The sequence below is a fragment of the Anolis sagrei genome, chromosome 3 (assembly GCF_037176765.1).
Source record: "Anolis sagrei isolate rAnoSag1 chromosome 3, rAnoSag1.mat, whole genome shotgun sequence".
NCBI lineage: Eukaryota > Metazoa > Chordata > Lepidosauria > Squamata > Dactyloidae > Anolis > Anolis sagrei.
Window position 1 is genome coordinate 47772880 of NC_090023.1, and position 19834 is coordinate 47792713.

General features: G+C 41.8%; 1 protein-coding gene across 6 annotated transcripts in view; it reads left to right on the top strand.

Annotated features, from left to right (window-relative positions):
* The first annotated feature begins 363 nt into the window (after window positions 1–363).
* The window catches only part of NECTIN3 (nectin cell adhesion molecule 3), an 83953-nt gene continuing 64482 nt past the window's right edge, over window positions 364–19834 (top strand). For 3 of the 6 annotated variants that reach the window (XM_060770650.2, XM_060770647.2, XM_060770646.2), the window contains exon 1: window positions 364–679. In XM_060770650.2, the coding sequence (XP_060626633.2) occupies window positions 379–679 (301 nt within the window). In that variant the 5' untranslated portion in view covers window positions 364–378. Of the gene's footprint in view, window positions 680–3580; window positions 3651–7030; window positions 7128–12063; window positions 12206–19834 lie in introns of those variants that run through there. The other 3 variants (XM_060770648.2, XM_067466645.1, XM_060770649.2) reach the window with 3 other exon arrangements.

The following is a 19834-nucleotide window of genomic DNA, read 5'->3' on the forward strand; positions in this document are numbered from 1 at the left end:
AGAAGAAGCGCAAAAAGCGGGCTAGGAAAACAAAAGGCGAGAGGAGCCAAAGACACCCTCAAAAGTGGGCGAAGAAGGAAGGGAAGAAGACAATGAGAAGCAGAGATTCCTTTTTCCCACAACCCGCTGCAAACGGGAGGGGAGGGGAGTCAAAGGAGGAGGAGGAGAAGTGGGACGTACCAATATGTCTCAGAACACGGGGGGAGGGAGAAAGAGAAGGCATTTCAACACCCCTTCAACACCCCGCGATGTCCAGCTCGTATTGTGTGGCCAAAGCAAAATAAAGGGTTAAAGAAATTGGAGTGGGTTATTAGCACGCGAGGGAGTGAGCATGTGAGTGAATGTCCAGTGTGGGGCCCCCCTCCCCCCGGCGGCGGAATGGTACGCGCCGTTCCGATAGAGGGCGGGGCGGCGGGCGCGGCGCCTCCTCGCACTGTGACACACGGAGCCGGCGCTGGCGGGGAGCGGAGCCGAGGTCTTCGTCGCGGCGGCGGCGACGGGGAAGGAGAAGCCTCCCTCCGGCACAGCATGGATGCCCTTCTTCCTCCTCCTCCTGCTCCTCCTCCTCCGGGGCGCCCCTTCTGCCCGTCGAGGCGGTGGCCGAGGCGCTGCCTTCGCTGCTGTCCCTCCCACTCCGCTTGGCTGTCGCTCGGCTTGCTCCTCTCCCGACTCTGCTGCGGTGAGTGAGAGAGAGCGAAAGTTTTGCCTCATCCTCCTCCTCCTCCTCCTCTTCTCCGGACCAAACCAGTTTCCCCTCAGAGCCGAGCCTGAAAGAAAGCGGGGGAAGGCGGGCGGGACTTGGGGAAAAACTTGGGGGAAGTTCGGAGGAGAGAGGGAGGAGGCCGCGCTCTCCCCTCAAGAAGGCGACGGTTAATGTTTGACCCGCGGGAAGCGGAGGGAGGCGGAATTCAAGCGGGGAGAACGGAGAAAGGGGGGAAACGGGGTAGGCCTCTTGTGGATGTGTGTGTAGAGCAGCCACGAGCCAACTCGGGCCCTCCAGGTGTTTTGGACTTCAACTCCCACAATTCCTCGCAGCCTGAAGCCCCTTCCTTTTCCCCTCAGGGAAAATATACTATAGCTGAGGCATGGGCCAACTCGGGCCCTCCAGGTGTTTTGGATTTCAACTCCCACAATTCCTCGCAGCCTCAAGCCCCTTCCTTTTCCCCTCAGGGAAAATATAGCTGGGTATACTATAGCTCAGGCATGGGCCAACTTGGTCCCTCCACGTGTTTTGGACTTCCTTTTCCCCCTCAAGCAAAGGAATCTGAGGCTTTGAACTGGATTACATGGCAGTGTGGACTCAGATAACCCAGTACAAAGCAGATATTGTGGGATCCACTGTCTGGATATCCTGGGGGGCCTTCCACGCAGCCATATAACCCAGAATATCAAGGCAGAATAGCCCAGGATATCTGCTCTGAAGAGAGTTAGCTGAGGGCCCTTCCACACAGCTGACCAAAATCCCACATTATCTGCTTTGAACTGGATTAAATGTCAATGTGGACCCAGATATCCCAGTTCAAAGCAGATAGTTTGGGATTTTATTCAGCTGTGTGGAAGGAGACATAGATAGATAGATAGATAGATAGATAGATAGATAGATAGATGGCATGGGCCAACTATGGCCCTCCAGGTGTTTTGGACTTCAACTCCCACAATTCCTAGCAGCCTCAGGCCCTTTACTTTTCCTCAAGGGAATTGCAGGAAATCCCATATTATCTGCTTTGAATTGTGTTATCTGAGTGCCATGTAATCCAGTTCAAAGCCTCAGATCCCTTTGCTTAAGCGGCTGAGGGGAAAAAGGAAGTCCAAAACACCTGGAGGGCGCAAGTTGGCCCGTGCCTGATCTACAGTATACCCAGCTATATAACCCAGAATATCAAGGCAGAAAACCCCACAATATCTGGTTTGAACTATGGCAGTCCACAGTGCCATATAATCCAGTTCAAAGCAGATAATGTGGGATTTTGGTCAGCTGTGTGGTAAGGCCCTCAGATAACTCTCTTCAAAGCAGATACTGTGGGCTATCCTGCCTTGATATTCTGGGTTATATGGCTGTGTGGATGGGCCCCCGGGATATCAAGGCAGGAAATCCCACAATATCTGCTTTGAACTGGGTTATCTGAGTCCACACTGCCATGTAATCCAGTTCAAAGCACATAATGTGAGATTTTATTCAGCTGTATAAAAGGGGGCTCAGATAACCCACTTACAAGCAGATAGCCCAGTTCAAAGCAGATATTGTAGTATTTTCTGCCTTGATATTCTGGGATATAGAGTTGTGTGGAAGGGCCCTATGGTGCCTAAAACCACTGTGCTGTATACAGTCTATTTAGGACCCCTTTTGGACCACACTGGATTGGTTGCTAGTCTGAAAAGGGTCAGTTGCGTGTTTGGTGTCTTCCGTTGCCCCCCCCCCCCATAAATAAATAAATATGCGTGGCTAATGTGGGAAGGAGTAAACTGAGAGACTGAGGGCCCTTCCATACAGTCCTATAACCCCTTCCACTCATCTGAATAAAATCCCACATCTGCTTTGAACTGGGATATATGGCTGTGTGAACAGAGATAACCCAGTTCAAAGCAGATATTGTGGGATTTTCTGCCTTCTTGTTCTGGGTTAAGTGACTGTGTGGAAGGGCCCCCAAGAATATCAAGGCAGGAAATCCCACAATATCTGCTTTGAAGTGAGTTATCCGAGTCCACACAGCCATATATCCCAGTTCAAAGCAGATAATGTGGGATATTATTCAGCTGTGTGGAAGGGGCCACAGATACCTCAGTTCAAAGCAGATATTGTGGGATTTACTAACATGATATTCTGGGATATATGGCTGTCTGGAATAGCCCTGAACTGCCATATATTTCAGTTCAAAGCAGAAAATGTGGGATTTGATTCAGCTGTGTGGAAGGAAGGGGGCCTGAGGGAGTTTTCTCGAGGAATGTCGGTTGCTGCCCTGTTTGGACGGCCTGAACGCGAGGCGCGCGCGTGTCTTGTTCGTCTGAACGTGGGTCTGTTGGGTGTCTCGTGTTTTCTCTCCTGCCTGCCCCCCCCCCTTAAAGACTCCGTCAAACTTGGTTAATGCTGAGAGGGAGCTGAAACATTAACCAAGTCGAGTGTCCGGGAAGTGTGTGTGTGTGGGGGGGGGGGGGCAACAATAACAACACAAAACACTCAAGGAATGTCCGCCGCTGCCCTAATTATCCGCGCTTTCGCCGGCCTAGTGAGATGAAATGTGTGCCTGTTGTGCGTTTAAAGGGGCCATACGCGTGTTTTGCGTCTTCCCCTCCCTCCCCCACCCTTTCTCCCGTGGACTATGCCAAACTTGGCCAATGTGGGGCGGAGAGCAGGCGGGTGAAATAGAAGAAGACCCCGAGGGACTTTTTCCGAGGATTGTCGCTTGCTGCCCTCTTTGGGCGCCATGTCTCTGTGGGGAGTGTGCTTGGGGGCGTTCTCGCGGGTGCATGCGAGGGGTGTGCGTGTGCGTATGTGTATCTGTCCGTCAGAAGAGGTCAGCGCCGTGTTTTGTGCCTCCCTCTCTCTCTCGTGGACTTCGTCGAAGTTGATTAAGGGGGCGTGGAGGCGGAGAAAGATATGGCTTTTCCGAGGAATGTCGGTCGCTCCCCTCTTTGGCCGCCATATCCCGATAGTAAGGGGGCGTTTTCACTGATGGGCGGCTCTTTCCCTTCCTCACGAGTGGGCAGTGTGGGTCTGGAGCCTGGCAACCCTTTTTATGTTTTTGTAGACGCTCCTTCGCCCCGTTGAGGGGGTGATCAGGGCTGAGATTGAAGCACCAGGCGGCGACTTGGGTTTGTATGTGTTTCTTGGTTTGTGCATGTGTGCCTGAGCACTCGGCCGCCTTGTTGTGCGGTTTTGTTGTCTGCCCTGTTGCTGGGAGTTGGAGAGGTTGGGATTCCTCTCGGAGACCGTTACTTCCCGCATTCTGGGACTGAGGCTGCCTTTGCTCGTCTCCTCTCAGTCTGGAGGCTGATGATGACAGGCAGCCTTGATTTGTGGGGAGGGCAGTCGGGTGTCGTGATGGAGCCGGCCGCCGCCCTTTCCGAGACTCTGCATCCTTAATCGCCCACTCCCTTCTGTTTTAGTAGCGGGGTGGGGTGGGGGTTAGCCCTGTCTCCCAAAGCAACTGCTTAGAAGGAGTGAGGAGTCAGATTGATGTTGAACAGCAGGTGCTGAAGCATGGGTGGATGGATGTGTGACCACCTGTGAGCTTTTCAGTTTAGTGTCTGCTTGGTCCTACCAGATTAGTTGCCTGTTCATTTCTTTTATCTACCCACTTTTCTTTTTTGGACACCTCCCCCCCCCCCCCCTCTGAATTGGCTCAACAAAAGGTTGGCAGTTTGAATCCGGGAAGCAGAGTGAGCTCCTGCTATTAGCCTCAGTTGCTGCCAACCTAGCAGTTCAAAAACACGCAAATGTGAGTAGATCAATAGGTGACGCCGACATGCCGACAACATGACCTGTGAGGTGTCTACAGACAACATCTACTCTTCGGCTTAGAAATTGAGATGAGCACCCCCCCCCCCCCCGAGTCGGAGACGACGAGTTAATGTCAGGGGAAACCTTTACGTTCTGATATATATATATATATTATACACACACACACACACACACACACATACATACACACAGAACAAAATACAAATACATATATTAATTCCTTTACCTACCCTTTAAACAAATAAATTAAAAAAATATTTTTCTCAGGGTCTCTAGAACCCATCTGGTCCTGTTGCTGAAGCATATATGTGACCACCTGTAAGCTATTCATCTCAGAATCTGCTTGGTCTTATCAAATTTGTTGCATGTTTATTTCTTTCACACACATACACTTTTAAAAAAAATCTCTTTCTCTCTGGATTTCTAGGGGCCAGGTCTTATTGCTGAATCATGTTATGTCACCACCTGTTAGCTATTTGTCTCAGAATCTGCTTGGTCTTATAGAATTATAGACATATAGAATAGTCCAATCCTCTGCCATGCAGGAAAAGCACAATCAAAGCACCCCTGAAAGATGGCCATCTAGCCTCTGTGTAAATGCTTCCAAGGAAGGAGCTTCCACCACACTCTCAAGACAGAGAGTTCCACTGCTGAATAGCTTTTACATTCTGGAAGCTCTTTCTAATATTCAGGTGGATTCTTCTTTCCTGTAATTTGAACCTATTCCCAGTCCTAGTTTTCAGGGCAGCAGAAAACAAGCCTGCTCCCTCCTCCTTATGACATCCTTTCACATTTTTATCCATGGCTATCACGTCTTCTCTCAACCTTCTCTTCTGGCTAAACATACCCAGCTCTTTAAGGCATGAACTGCAGACCTTTGATCATTTTAGTTGACCTCCTATGGACACCATCCAGCTTGTACCAAAAGATGTGTGTGTGTGTGTGTGTGTATTGTTTTAATTCCTCCCCTCCACCACCCCTTTTAAAAGTACTTTACTCCAGGGATTGCTGAGAACCAGGTCTGGTTGCTGATGTATGTATGTGACTTCCTGTGAGCTTAGCAGTTCAGAGTTTGCTTGGTCTTCTCAAAGTCTTTGCACATTTGTTCTTTTTATCTCTATCTCCCCTTCTTAAAATTTCTTTTGTCTCTGCAATCAGGTTTTGTTGGGCGATTCAAATGATCCAAGTCTGGGAAGGGAGTTCTGCCATCAGCAAAACTTTGAAGGGAACAGAAATGTTGTCATTCCTGCTTTAGAAGGTTGGAGGGCTTGTGCAAAGATTGGATGCTTGTAATTGGCATATGGAGAAGGGGTTGGCTTCTGCATATTAGTTGAGTATTCACTTACCTGTTCATGAACAGATTTATTCAAAAGTTGACTGATGAATTCACACATACCGGCCTAATATCGCATACATGCGTGCATTCTTCACTTCTACCCAATTTTTGTGCCCTGAAGTTGGGGTATGAAGGGGAAGATCAGGCATCCCTGCTTATAGGCAGAGCTGATGCATGAATGTAGGCTTTGAGGATTTGGAAAACAACTTGTTTGGTATGTTATGTGGCTGTATCATGTGTGTAGTTCAAGAAGTGAGCAGAAAAAATGGCATGAACAACTTTAATATCTGCTGCTATTCTTTATTCTTTCAGCAGTTCTTTTCTCCCTGATTAAAATAGTAAATGAACAAATTCATGACTAATAGAAAAAGAGCTGAGACCATGAAAAATATATTAAGTTATAGTACAGGTTCTAAAAAGCTTTGTCAGTGTCTATGCATAAACTAGTAATATATTAAATCTTGTAAGGCTTTTAGGAGACAAAGTATAGACCGCTTTCCGGAACTGTCAGAAACGAAGTTCTGATTCTTTTGACAGACAGGAGCTTTTTTTGTACATCATGCTGTGTTCTAGCACAAGACAAGAGATCACTGCTTATATTGTGCCCAAACAGTAGTTTGTCCATTACACGGTCTGTCATTTTCTGTAGACATGGATCAATACCTGCTGTGCAATTGTGTTATGTGGCTTACAGGTTTTGGGTGCACCTGAACTGTCTTTGTACTTTTCGAGGAGCAGGATAACTAGTTTTAGCATAGCCATTTTACTTCATTGAAATTCTGTTGTGTTTTATTTGAATCATAAATTATTTTCAAGGTAAAGAATATGTACAATATTTAATGGAAATGTGACTGATGTTTAAGTTGAGGCATGACATGTATGTTATTATTACAATTCTCTGAATAAAAATATAGATCACGAGGTAGGAGGGAATATTTTATAGTCAAAAGTGTTGAAGTGAGGAGGTCATAACAATGTTTTGATTTATATATATTCTGGTCATTCCTGTGGTACTCCTCAGGTTATACAATAACTTCTAGCACTTACTCAGGTTAACATTTTTTTTTTTAGTTCTGAGCATTTCTTTCTTGAATACCGTTTTTCATTCTGGTTCCTGGGATCCAAATACTTCCTAGTGCAGATATGGGATGCTTCAATACTCCAGAAGTTTGCCCACAGTATGTGATAATGGTGTGAATGTTTGCGGTCTGCCTCCTTGTTCTGATTAGATTTAGGTTGTTTCATTTTCAATGGTCAGTTGGTACCTAGCTCTGCTTTGTATACAAGATTTGGCAGTGCATATTAAAAGAGATGCTGGTCATCAGCTGGAGAGTAAGTATAGATGATTAATCCATATTCTCTATTTTCTCTTTGTGACAAGTTTAAAAAAGCATGAAGCAGATGGTAGACTTCTTAGATCTATTTTTTCTCTAGCTTTTGTAGAATGGTATTAGACGGAATCAGATAAAATATCGTGTTGAAGTCCAAATAGTGCTGTTCACTGCGTTCTGTCTTTGAATTGACTATGTTATCATGTAAGAGTGGGATACTGAAGTTTGGAACTGGAATTGCAACTTAATTTTCTCCAAAATGAAACTGGATAGAAAGTTTTGACTCTTCTAGGAAATAATTCAGCTGGCATCATAGGTTGGTGGTAGGCAGTTATAAGTGTGAAGTACAATGTTAATGCCTATTATTTCAAATTTCTGTTAATTTATTTTTTAAACAAAAATAGGTATTTTCAAAGTGAGCCAAAAAAAAAAAAAGCAAGCAAATTAGGAAATATTCAGTGAAAACCATTTCTGTTTTGATTCTGAGTCATCCCCTGTCATAAGAACATTAGTAGACCAAAATGACTTGAGGTCTCACCTAACAAAACCCATCCTCTTCAGTATCTTTTTTCTCCTTCAGACTGAAATACTGGCCTCCAGCTATCCTTATTTCCTTACATAACTTGAAACGCCAAATTCAAAGAAATATGGTGTGTGTTTTTTGTTTTGTTTTGTTTTGTTTTTTGGTGAATTGGGTACTGTTTGAGTAGTTGAGCCCAACACAACAGCTGTTTTATGAATGGTCACCTCAGTAGCATTCATTTTCCAATTATGCCAATTATATTTTCAGAAAATGAAAAAAAAGTGGTCATTTGCTAACAAAAGATGGAACAAATTTAACTCCTTCAGTGTATAGTATTGATGTCTCTTCTCAATATATGTTCTGGCCTAGATAAAAAAAAAAGAGTTGGCCCTTCTTGCTGCATGCATGGAATTACTTGAGAGGGGCAGGGCTTGATCGAAATTTGGGAGCACATCCATATTTTGGAGGTTTATAGAAATGGGAATTCCAGCAAGAATGGCTTCTAATTGCAACCAACACTTGCTGACATCTCTTCTCCACATATGAAAGTACGATCACTGTCCCTTGCTTCACTTTGGAACCCTAGCTGGTAAGAGATCCTGTTGTTAATATCCAGGTCTTGACTATTGGCTATGACATCTTTTACTGTCCAAATCCATCTATAATCCAGTCTTCTTTTCCTATCGCTAGAAGGTGTCACCTTTTTCCTATTGACCAAATGGTGGTACCACTTTTTGGCCATCTTGTTAGGTATATAATTTTTTTCCACTACCACATTTGGCGCCACACTTACTCTCAACAGAAGTTAAGAGTCTCACATTTTTCTGACAAGCATACCTATATTTGTATTCAAAGGCCAGTCCCAATTACACTTTCTAAATATGTATGTCCTCTTTAAGAAAGTCTTTTAGGCATACACCTTAAACCTTCTATGTGCAGAGGCATTTTGAGAAGAAGAGACTCCAGGAACATTTGAACAAGACTGCCAAAAATGATGGAAAATGTTTCTGTTTCATAAATGTTAAAATTGAGGACAAATTGGAAGAGGACTCCAAAGTGCTTGAAGGATAAGGAAGATGGTGAGGGGATAGAGTTGGCAGAAAATAAGTAAGGGCAGGGATAAAGAGTGACACACTCCTGGAATAGGACAGAGGAGTTTCACAGTGTGTGTGTGTGTTAAGAAATTGGAAGGCCCTTTCAGTTTCCTCCTTTTTAGGGATGAGGTACAGAACTTGTCCTTTGACATACACACAGAAAAAAAACCACACCACCTGTCAAGTACCTGTTGTGAGATCCACTGCAAGATCCCTCCGCTATCTGGTCTGGTTGTGGCTTCCAAGTAGAGTGGGGTGTTTGAACTCTACAGAAATTTAACAGTGTGAAGGGGAAAGTGCAACTTTTCAGGAGAAAACACGTGCTTATGATGTTTTTCATTATTTGTCTATAAAACTGCACAAAATAAAAATAGAAGTGCTACATCAAGAGTTTACAATACATTTAATTGCAAAACCTGTTCTGTGAATTACTGTGGTTGAGGAAAGGAATGAGAGAAAAAATGGAGAAGTATTATATTCAAAAGACTAGAACTAACATAGATTGGAGTAAACATTAAGATGTTAGGTTTTTCAGTAGACTGATTTAAAATATTTCTGCATAGATGCACTGGTATGAAGAAGGGAATATCAGAAGGGCAGGATAGATTCTTTGTTCTAAGTACTTTAGGATCAACAATAGCTTACCATCCTGTAATGATGTTTTCAGTACCTTGATCTGAGATCTCTGTATGGTTGGTCTGCTATCCTTTGCTCCTTAAGCCTAAGGTGTCTATGCACAAATATAAAATGCAATTCTATTTCTACATACAAAAGTGAGGGGGAGAAAGCGGACTAAAAAAAAGATATATTCTCACAGTCATTATTTATTTTTATCCCACTTTTCCCTTTCACAACAATCCTTTCAATTTTTTTTAAAGTCATAGATTTAACATTAACATCTTCCATTGGTCCTGCCCACTCTTGGTGAACACAGAACCTGGACATGCTTCTCTTTAACTGAATTGTGATTCCTCTGTTGCTGCTCTTCAGTCACATAGGACCAGGGATCTGCTTCCTGGAAAGGAACACTTTAAACATAGTGATGCCCCTTTGAACTTGTTGGGGCACCTAGGGGTGTCTGGGTGCAGAGTTTGTGAGCTCTTGTTCTCCAATAAATTGACTACTGTTTGCAATGAAGTCTAGCCTTCCCTTAGGGTCATAGTAAGTTATTACTGTAATTTGTTTTGTCTGGGCTGCTTCTCAACTTCTTTATAGTTTCTGGCTTCTGGGGAAAAACTGTCTGTTATTTTGGGATGCCTGCTTAGTTTGTACTACTGTGCAGGTAAATTGTTCATTTCTATTTGTCCTGTTAGAGCAGTACTTTTCAGATGGTTTGAAATGGGATGAAACCCTATGTTCGCTAGTTGAGACCTATTTGTAAACTAACTTTACTATCTTTAGCAAAACATTTGCAAGAAAAATGGACAGAGGGAGCTTCAAGACAGCACTAATAAATGGTTCTGCCTGAAGCTACAGCCAAAATAATAGCTGACTTTAGACACTTTCTATATCTTTTTGGATGTTGATTCTATTGTACTCTTTCCACTGATGTGTCTTTATTGCTCTGCCATCTATTTTAGGTTTTGGATCTGGGCAGGTGATCACATTGGCACTCAGTCCATATTCCCTTTACATGTTGATCTGAGACATCTTTTTATATGAATTTTAAGTTGTACTAAAGTACTTTGGCCATTTCAGAAATGTTAAAATAGCCAAGTATACAAGTGATCCCTGGAAGTTCTCTCCAACATAAATGAAAGAGTGCCAGCATACAGGCCCCTGTAAAAATTGTCTCTAGAATGTTTAATTTTTTATTTATGCAAATCTTACTTGCCCAGATTGTAGAATTTAATATGTCCATATTGTTAGTTTCTCTGTTAATTACAGTATTTATACCCCTATATCAAGAGATCTTGGGACAGCTCACAGTAGCATTAAAACATTTTAAAATTCCAAAAATCAGTTAGAGCTTGAATAAGTTAAAAATATGAAGCAACATAAGGAGTTAAAACGTATGTTTAAAATCTAGAAGTTTTAAAAACTATAAATACAGTAATAGTTTTAAGTTGTGTTAATAAGTTCCAAAGGCTTTGTGTTGGTGCCAATCATCTCCAGGGGGAGATCATTATGCATTTGGGATGCCATGACTGAGAAGGCTCTCTCCCATTTCCTAATGTCAATGTATTGACTTCCTTGGTGGGACAGAGAAATGGCCTCCAGCACATCTTAACTATTAGGGAAGAAGCACTTTCTCAAATATTGAGACTCCAAGCCATTTAAGCTTTTAAATATCAAAAGCAACTCTATTTCAAGACAGAAAATGCATTGACAGTCAGTGCTGTTCATTTAAGACCGGTATTATCTATATGATACTACTGCATTTTGCTATAACTGTAGTTTCCAAGCCTTTGAGAGCAGTGAATCACAGTAGCCCAGAGGGTAATAGTGCATGAACTACCGTGTATAGGTTATTTCTGCCCAGTGAAAGCTACTCTGTACTCTGAACTAAAGATCCACTTGGGCTTCCAATGGCAGGGATGGATCTAGGAGTACTCTAATCTCATAAATACCTGCTCCTTTGGGTAGTGTATGGTGGTGGTGCAGCTCCATCCAGACCAGCCTGTTAACCCAATCCCAGACCCAAGAACCACCAATTCAAACATAGCCTTTATGTTATCAAGGTTCAGCTTCGGTTTTCTGGGCGTAACGTATCCTAGCACCAGCACAGTTCTATCTTATTCTGATGATAAGGAGAAATAGAGCAGAGTGACAACAGCATAGTGATGGCACTCCACTCTTACCCCTTTACTTTCTCTATCGGCTTCTTGCAGATATTGGACAACATGTGAGATTCGGGGTGAGAAGGGTGGCATATAAATGTTGTAAATAAATAATAATAAATAAATAATCATCATGGAGCTGAACAGGAATTACCCAATGCTTTCTCTGAACCCCCCCTCCCCCGAACTACTGAAGAACAGTGCCTCCTACCCCTTTCCCACAGAACCAGTCTAGTAAGATACCATGATCAAAAGCTCCTGAGAGATGCAGGAAGATCGACAGGATATATTTCCCTTGGTTGTCAATCAGAGCAACTAATGTCATTTCAGCACCATATCTGAAATAAACATTTCATTCTGAAACCTGACTGAAATGGGGCCAGATACAATACATCCCCCAATTCTGTGAAATCAAAACACATCATTTCACTTACTCACAATCTCACTTTTATTCACTTAGGGCCTCCTGTACAAAGTACCTACATCTGTCAAACACAAGGCCCGTGGGCCGAATCTGACCTGCCACATCATTTTATGTGATGCTTTCAACGTTAAGGCAACATACCATATTTACAACTTCCAATACAACTTCTAGATCACCTTGGCCAACTCACATGAGGAGACTGCAAGATGGGCCATATGATAAGCAGCAGCCCTTTGTCTGTCACTGGCCCAACTCAAGGTACAAACTCTCAAAACTGGTGTATGACCAGATAGATTTTTCTCATGAGTAAAGTGGATTTTTTATGGCTGATGCGAACTCCTCACCCTGGACCTCTAACCTCAGTTGGTGCTGAACTGAGTATCTGGGTAGACAAATCTGGGAGAGATCAACCCTCCAAACATATGTATTTATGTTTTTGTGATGCATAACAGGATATCTACAATCAGGTTTCAGGTAGTGGTTTCATTGCAGACCAGACTGTATGTAAGACCTTAGTGTAAAACAGGAAAAGATATATTACCTGCATCATGTGTAGACCATTCTTTATGTGGTGAAATTCAGTGACTCATACTTGTGCGTGCACACACACACACACACACACAATGTCATTATCCTTTTAAAGTTACTCTTCTGAATTTGAAACAAAAGTGTGACTAATGGAATCATTCTTCCAACACCTTCCAATAACACACACTAATTTTAAACTGGTTTCAACATTCTTTAAATATGCCACATGGTAGTTGCTTACACATCGCTATTCAGAATCCTTTTCTTTCTAGGTACCATACAAACCCCTTGAAGTTTGTACAAGACTAAAATATTTTAGAAAAGGCAGTAGGGCAATATCAAGTAAATTGATTAGTTCAGGAAAATTCCACTATTAGAGATTGTTTATAATATGTTAATTTTGTGTGAACACTTGCATATTTCTTTTATACTCTTAATGATATATTAGGCATTTTTTTCATAGCATCTCCTTTTCAAAATACTGAAAACTGGGGAAATCAAAATTCTTTCAGGTGCACATTTCTAGTCCTTGATTGTCCAAAATGTATTAAATATCCCAAAAGAAATATTGATGGAACAAGGCATTTAAAATATACATGAAATGCTTACAAAACACAGTACAATGTTACAAGCTTAATTAGAACACATCGTATGTTGTCTATTTTAATAATTCATACTATATGTGAATTAAAAGTTCAGAATTTTTGATGCTTTTATATAAAATAGACCTTTCCTGTAAAAAAATTATGTTGATGAATATAAAGAGCAGTATGGTAACTATGCAGTCTTCAAACTGTTGTTGGACTGCATGTCTCAGCAGTTGTAGTTGCCATAGGCAATACTGAGTTTTCTATGCTTAGTGAATTGTATATTTTAACATTGTATATTTTAACATGTTGTAAACCGCGATGAGTCGCCGCACGGGCTGAGATATCGCGGTATACAAGCATACCAATAAATAAATAAATATAAATAAATATTAGTGGTTAATAATACTGCCACTTGTGCAGTTGTTTGCAGCTGTTGTCTATTGGTGATTATTTGTCATTGCTTTTGGCCTGATGTTTATACAGGTTAAGTATGTAAAGTTGTTATGCAACCAGAATTAATGGAGAATAGATTCATAAATGTAGAAAAAAGTATTTTGCCTGTAACTTATCAAATTCTCAAGCTTCAGTATATTCAATGCTGAGAAAATATAATTAAAATGCAGAGTAAGATAGAAATGTAAGCACATATTGCAGTTAAGAACAATCAGTTTTTAACTCTGTAAAACACTACGTTATAAGTATTTTTTTTAAAAAAGAAAAGGATGGATGGATAGACTTTTTGAGCTACACTAATGATTGCAGGTAAAGAGTATGTGGTAATTTTAATTAAAGGAAGGACGTATTAGTTGGATGCTGTTTTAAAGTATGGTAGTTACGAAGCCAAGGATATGTCATTTGAGACATATGAGCATGTGCTTTGATAATCATCCTTTAAAAGAATTTGTACATCTCCATTCACACACATCCTCGGCACCTTTGGCTTGCTTGTGTAAGGATTTAGAGCAACCCCTACAGTGAAAATCGTTTGTTAATTTCTTTTAATGTCAGACATTTCTGAACAGAAATTCACAATGATGATAATAAACGCAAAGTCATCATGTAAATTCTTTTTCCTTCATGTTACATTTTCCCAAAGCAGTGTCTGTAATTATAGGAGTGATTGTGGAGCTAGCTCTATTTCTGCAAGGTCAAGCAATAGTGTTGTCCTTCAGTTAGCACTCTTAGTTATTAAACAGTTTTATTAGTCTAGATTTCCTCAGGTAATAACTTTCTAAAGTCAGGTTTGTGGCATAGGTTTGGTACAGAGGCTGCCTTGTTTGTGTAGTGAAATGAAGGAGTGTGGCCTTTTTGGATTCTCCTTGTCCTCTTAACAGCCTCTGATACCATTGACTAGTATTCTTCTAGGATTCTTCACAGGATAGATACAGGGAATACAGTACATGTAAGATCATTCCTGGATTGTTGAGCCCAGAAGTTGGAGCTTGGCAAGAGTATTGCTTTGTCTGTTTATTTATTTATTTATTTAAAAGTTTTCTATACCGATCTTCTCACCTCCAGGAGGGACTCGGATCCAGTTCACAACATGTGTTCATATACAAAATACAAACCACACAATGCATTATCATTACACGTTAAAAACATATTACAATGCAACATTGTCATCATCACAATTACATAGCCAAGTCGTCAAAAACATTCATGGTCATAATTCACAGTTAATCATTCTCCTTCCATGTGGACCAGAGTTGACTCAGTTGTCAAAGGCCGCATTCCAAAGCCAAGTCTTTGTTAATTTCCTGAACGTCAGGAGGGAGGGAGCCGTTCTAGTCTCCCGTGGAAGGGAGTTCCAAAGCCGAGGAGCCACCATTGAGAAGGCCCTGTCTCTCGTCCCCACCAACCGCTATTGTGACAGTGGTGGGATTGAGAGCAGGGCCCCCCTGGAAGATCTTAAAGACCTTGATGGTTCATAGGGGAGAATCCGTTCGGACAGATAAACAGGGCCAGAGTCGTTTAGGGCTTTGTAGGTCAAAACCAGCACTTTGAATTGTGCTCGGAAGCTAATCGGCAGCCAGTGGAGCTGGCGTAACAGAGGGATTGTATGCTCCCTGTACCCAGCACCCGTTAGAAATCTGGCTGCCAAGCGTTGGACTAGCTGCAGCTTCCGGGCAGTCTTCAGAGGCAGCTCCACATAGAGAGCGTTGCAGTAATCTAAACGGGATGTAACCAAAGCGTGGACCACCATGGCCAAGTCAGACTTCCCAAGGTACGGGCGCAGCTGGCGCACAAGTTAGCATTTCTTTACATTTGATTCCCTTGGTGAGGAGCCCTCTATAGGCTGCATCATCTTAAAATGCTTTTATTCATTTTCTCACCCCAAAGTGGAAGTGCCCATAGGTTAACTGCTACTTTTGAAAATATGGAAGAAACATCTTCATGAAAGCAAGGCTCTGACTCGTCTTCTTGAGAATAGTTGCTTCTGATAAAGGTTTATATGGATTCTTCTTGGTGTGACTTTGGATCACATAATTCCAACCCTTGCTCTATAAAGTTTATTTGCGTACAAATATTGATGATCATCAAATATTGATGAAATATTGATGAATATGGAGAGTTCAAGGTGGCTTACCAATAAAGTAATAAAGTGCAGTATGTGCAATACAATTAAAATATATTTATGCTGCCCATGGGATAGGTACTCGTAACTTGGACTGCACAAGGGGAAGCTTACAAAACAGGTAAACATTCAGGATGTGTCTAAAATTAAATTGTTAGAACATGTCATATTTTAGAACAAAATTCTTTTTAAGACCATTGCAACTCCAGATCTTGCTTTCATTTTCTTTTTATGGGTGTATTATGTCTGCTTGACAAAATGAAGAACTAGTAGAGACAAAATAATAGTCTTTGTTTTACTTGGAGTCTTTTTTTAAATCATATTTTTGCATGTTTCACATAAATTTGCAAAACCCAAGAGGTTTCTTATAGTTCAAGTTTTCTTTAAAGTTGTAACTTTGTGACAAAAGACAAACATTTGAACAGCAAATTCAAATTATTTTCTAAACAATCGGTACATCTCTGTTATATATTATGTGTTTTTGCTAAGTGATGATAAGTTGGAAAGCTTGATAATATTGCTTTTCTGGGTTTCCCCCCCCCCCCAAAATCCAATCCCCCCCCTCCCCAAATTGAAAAAAAAAATCCTGAAATTTTGGATCTTTTTTGGCAGCTTTTTGCATTCTTCACAGTTATGCCTAGTAGGACTGCTGGGATTTCCTTTAGGAGGTAACATGTTTTCTACTTTTAAGGGTAATACTAGATGATGAACCTAGCAATAGAGCTGGGTTACTAATAATATAATATAATGGTACCAATCAATATACCAATCATTCTAATGTAATGGTTGAATTGGTATGGTATATTCTGACCACACTATGTAACAAATTTTGAAAACAATTATGTTTCTGGTTTGAAAATGTTATTTTCTGTTTTATTGTGTGGTACTTACTTATAGTTGTTATACTCCAGAAACTTTGTATTTGTGGCTGCCATAAACTATGTTGAATTTATTAGATATTCATTGAAAAACTTTGGCAAATGTGCTGCAGGATGTCCTAACTTTAATAAACATTTTCCATGTTTTTTGTGATAGAACCAATTAGGAAATGACATTTATAACCCAGGAACAAAAAATGTTTTACATATACATAATTATTGTTTTATTAAGGTTTTATACCATGTGAATTTCCTGAATAAAAGACAGCCTCACATAGGAACAATTTCATTAGTTCTATCTTGATTTCAAAGTTTCCTCTGCTAGGATTATAGCTGCATACAAGCCTTGTCTCCCCATGTCAATGGTTTGTCTAAGGGAGGCACTTTTAGATTCAGCAGATTACATATTTGATCCTTGGACCAGTAACTGCAACCCAGTTATGACAGTTTGCACACTTGAAACCAAGCAAAACTCCCAGACAGCTTGACCCCCAATATTCTTTGGGGATGGGGTGCGGGTGGGTCAGCTTTCTTAATGTAGGCAGTCACCTTGAGCAAGTGGTGCTGATTGTTTTACATTTGTCAGCAAATGAATAGTGCTGAGCTATGAATGATCAGGTACATTTGCAGCCATCACATTGATGTCTTCATCTAGCATCCAGAGCTATATAGGTGGACTTTCCTCTATCCGTAAGTAAGAAGTGGGGTGCTTGGCAGAGGAGAACAGCGAGGACATATTTGTTTTTTGGTTTTGTTTTTTTTTTAGATGAAGCACTTGTAGCCACAAGAGGGCATTCTAGTGTAGGAGATATGGATAAGGACACTGGGAGACAAATTGTTAAATAGAAGAGATAGGCAGGGAGAAACCGCTAACGGAAGTCCATTCCTTATGTCCTTGGAATGGAGAAACTTGAAGACACTGCTGCCCATTTCTGATAATTAAGGGGGTTGGCTTATACTTCAGAGCAGTTAAACGATAATTTCACAGTTGCTTTCATACAAAGCAGAATGTTTTCAATTACATTCAGATTTTCTGCTGCATCCTTATAATAAGTTAGGAGAAAACAAATACACTGCAGTAGTCATCACATTGATGACACTTCAGAGCAAACATCCATATGATTTATCTTAGTAGTTCTCATGAAGATGTTGAAATGCAAAGTGGGCAGTGAAACACGCAAACACTAAATAACACGCCTGCTGTAGAATATAATGAAATTAATTAGGATGGGTAGATGAAAACAACATGGCAGATAGAAATTGCATCAGAAAAAAATAAAGTGGCATCAGAAGTAAAGTTAACAATTGAGCTCATTTACTGTATACTAGTGGTTACAGAAGAAGATGGCATTTCATGATGGACAATAGGCTTGTTCAAAAACAATTCTGTAGATTAAAAAGCTTGGTTATAAGTCATTAACCATGAATATTTAAGGAGATAGTATATTTTACTTACTTAGGCAATCCCTCATTGGCCGAGTAGGATAGTCTTCCAGGAGCAGTATTCTGGTGGGTCTGTAGGTGACTATGGGAGCCCTATTCTTGATCTGAATCTTCTCCCACAGTAAGGGCATCGGTTTCCAGGTGGAAGGCGTTCCCGGTCGGGGTTGGCTTGATGTGCCTTCCTCTTGGCACGTTTCTTTCTTTCACCCTCCATTCGTGCCTCTTCAAATTCTACAGCACTGCTGGTCACAGCTGACCCCCAGCTGGAGCGCTCAAGGGCCAGGGCTTCCCAGTTCTCAGTGTCTATGCCAGAGATTTTAAGGTTGGCTTTGAGCCCATCTTTAAATCTCTTCCTGTCCACCAACATTCTGTTTTCCATTCTTGAGTTCGGAGTAGAGCAACTGCTTTGGGAGACGGTGCTCGGGCATCTGGACAATGTGGCCGGTCCAGCGGAGTTGATGGCGGAGGACCATTGCTTCAATGCTGGTGGTCTTTGCTTCTTCCAGCACGCTGATGTTTATCTGCCTGTCTTCCCAAGAGATTTGCAGGATTTTCCGGAGGCAGCGCTGATGGAATCTTTCCAGGAGTTGCATGTGACGTTTGCAGACAGTCCAAGTTTTGCAGGCATATAGCAGGGTTGGGAGGACAATAGCTTTATAAACAAGCATCTTGGTATCCCTACGGATGTCCCGGTCCTCAAACACTCTCTGCTTCATTCGGAAAAATGCTGCGCTTGCAGAGCTCAGGCTGTGTTGTTTTTCGGTGTTGATGTTGACTTTGGTGGAGAGTTGGCTGCCAAGGTAGTGGAAATGGTCAACGTTTGCTAATGTTACACCATTAAGCTGTATATCTGGCATTGGAAAGGGGTTGGCAGGTGACTGCTGGAACAGCACTTTGATTTTCTCAATGTTCAATGATAGGCCGAGCTTCTCGTATGCTTCTGTGAAGGTGTTTTGCAGATCATCTTCTGAATGCGCACAGATGACATTGTCATCAGCATACTGGAGTTCTATAACAGATGTTTTTGTAACCTTGGTTTTGGCTTTCAGTCTGCTGAGGTTAAACAGCTTGCCATCTGTCCGATAGATGATTTCCACTTCAGTGGGAAGCTTCCCATCAACAAATTGAAGCATCATAGCGATGAAGATGGAGAATAAAGTTGGGGCAATAACACATCCCTGTTTGACACCCGATTCCACCTTAAATGGGTCTTTTTGGGAGCCATTGCTGTCCAAGACTGTTGCCATCAAGTCATCATGGAGGTGCCGGAGGATGTTCACAAATTTGTTAGGGCACCTGATTTTTTGGATGATGGTCCAGAGAGCGCTGCGATTCACTGTGTCGAATGCCTTTGCAAGGTCGATGAATGCCATGTACAGAGGTTGATTTTGTTCCTTGCATTTTTCTTGGAGCTGTCGTGTAGTGAAGATCATGTCCACTGTTCCTCTGGAGGGGTGGAAGCTGTTCTGGGATTCTGGAAGGGTGTCTTCTGAGAGGAGTAGAAGGCGGTTTGCAAGGATTCTTGCGAGGATTTTCCCAGATGAGGTTAGAAGGGAGATACCTCCATAATTTTTGCAGTCTGTTCTTTCCCCTTTTTTGAAGAGGGTGATGATGGTGGCATCCTTGAAATCTGCTGGGATTTTCTCGGTCACCCACACTTTTTCTATGAGCTGGTGGAGTTGTTGTGTCATATCAGATCCTCCGTCTTTAAAGATTTCAGCAGGCAGTGCTGCAAGCTCATCCCTGGTTTGTTATCGTATATTATAGCTAATCAAATCAGTGATGGAGTGAGCGCCTTTAAATCAGTGGTTCTTAACCTGTGGGTCCCCAGGTGTTTTGGCCTACAACTCCCAGAAATTCCAGCCAGTTTACC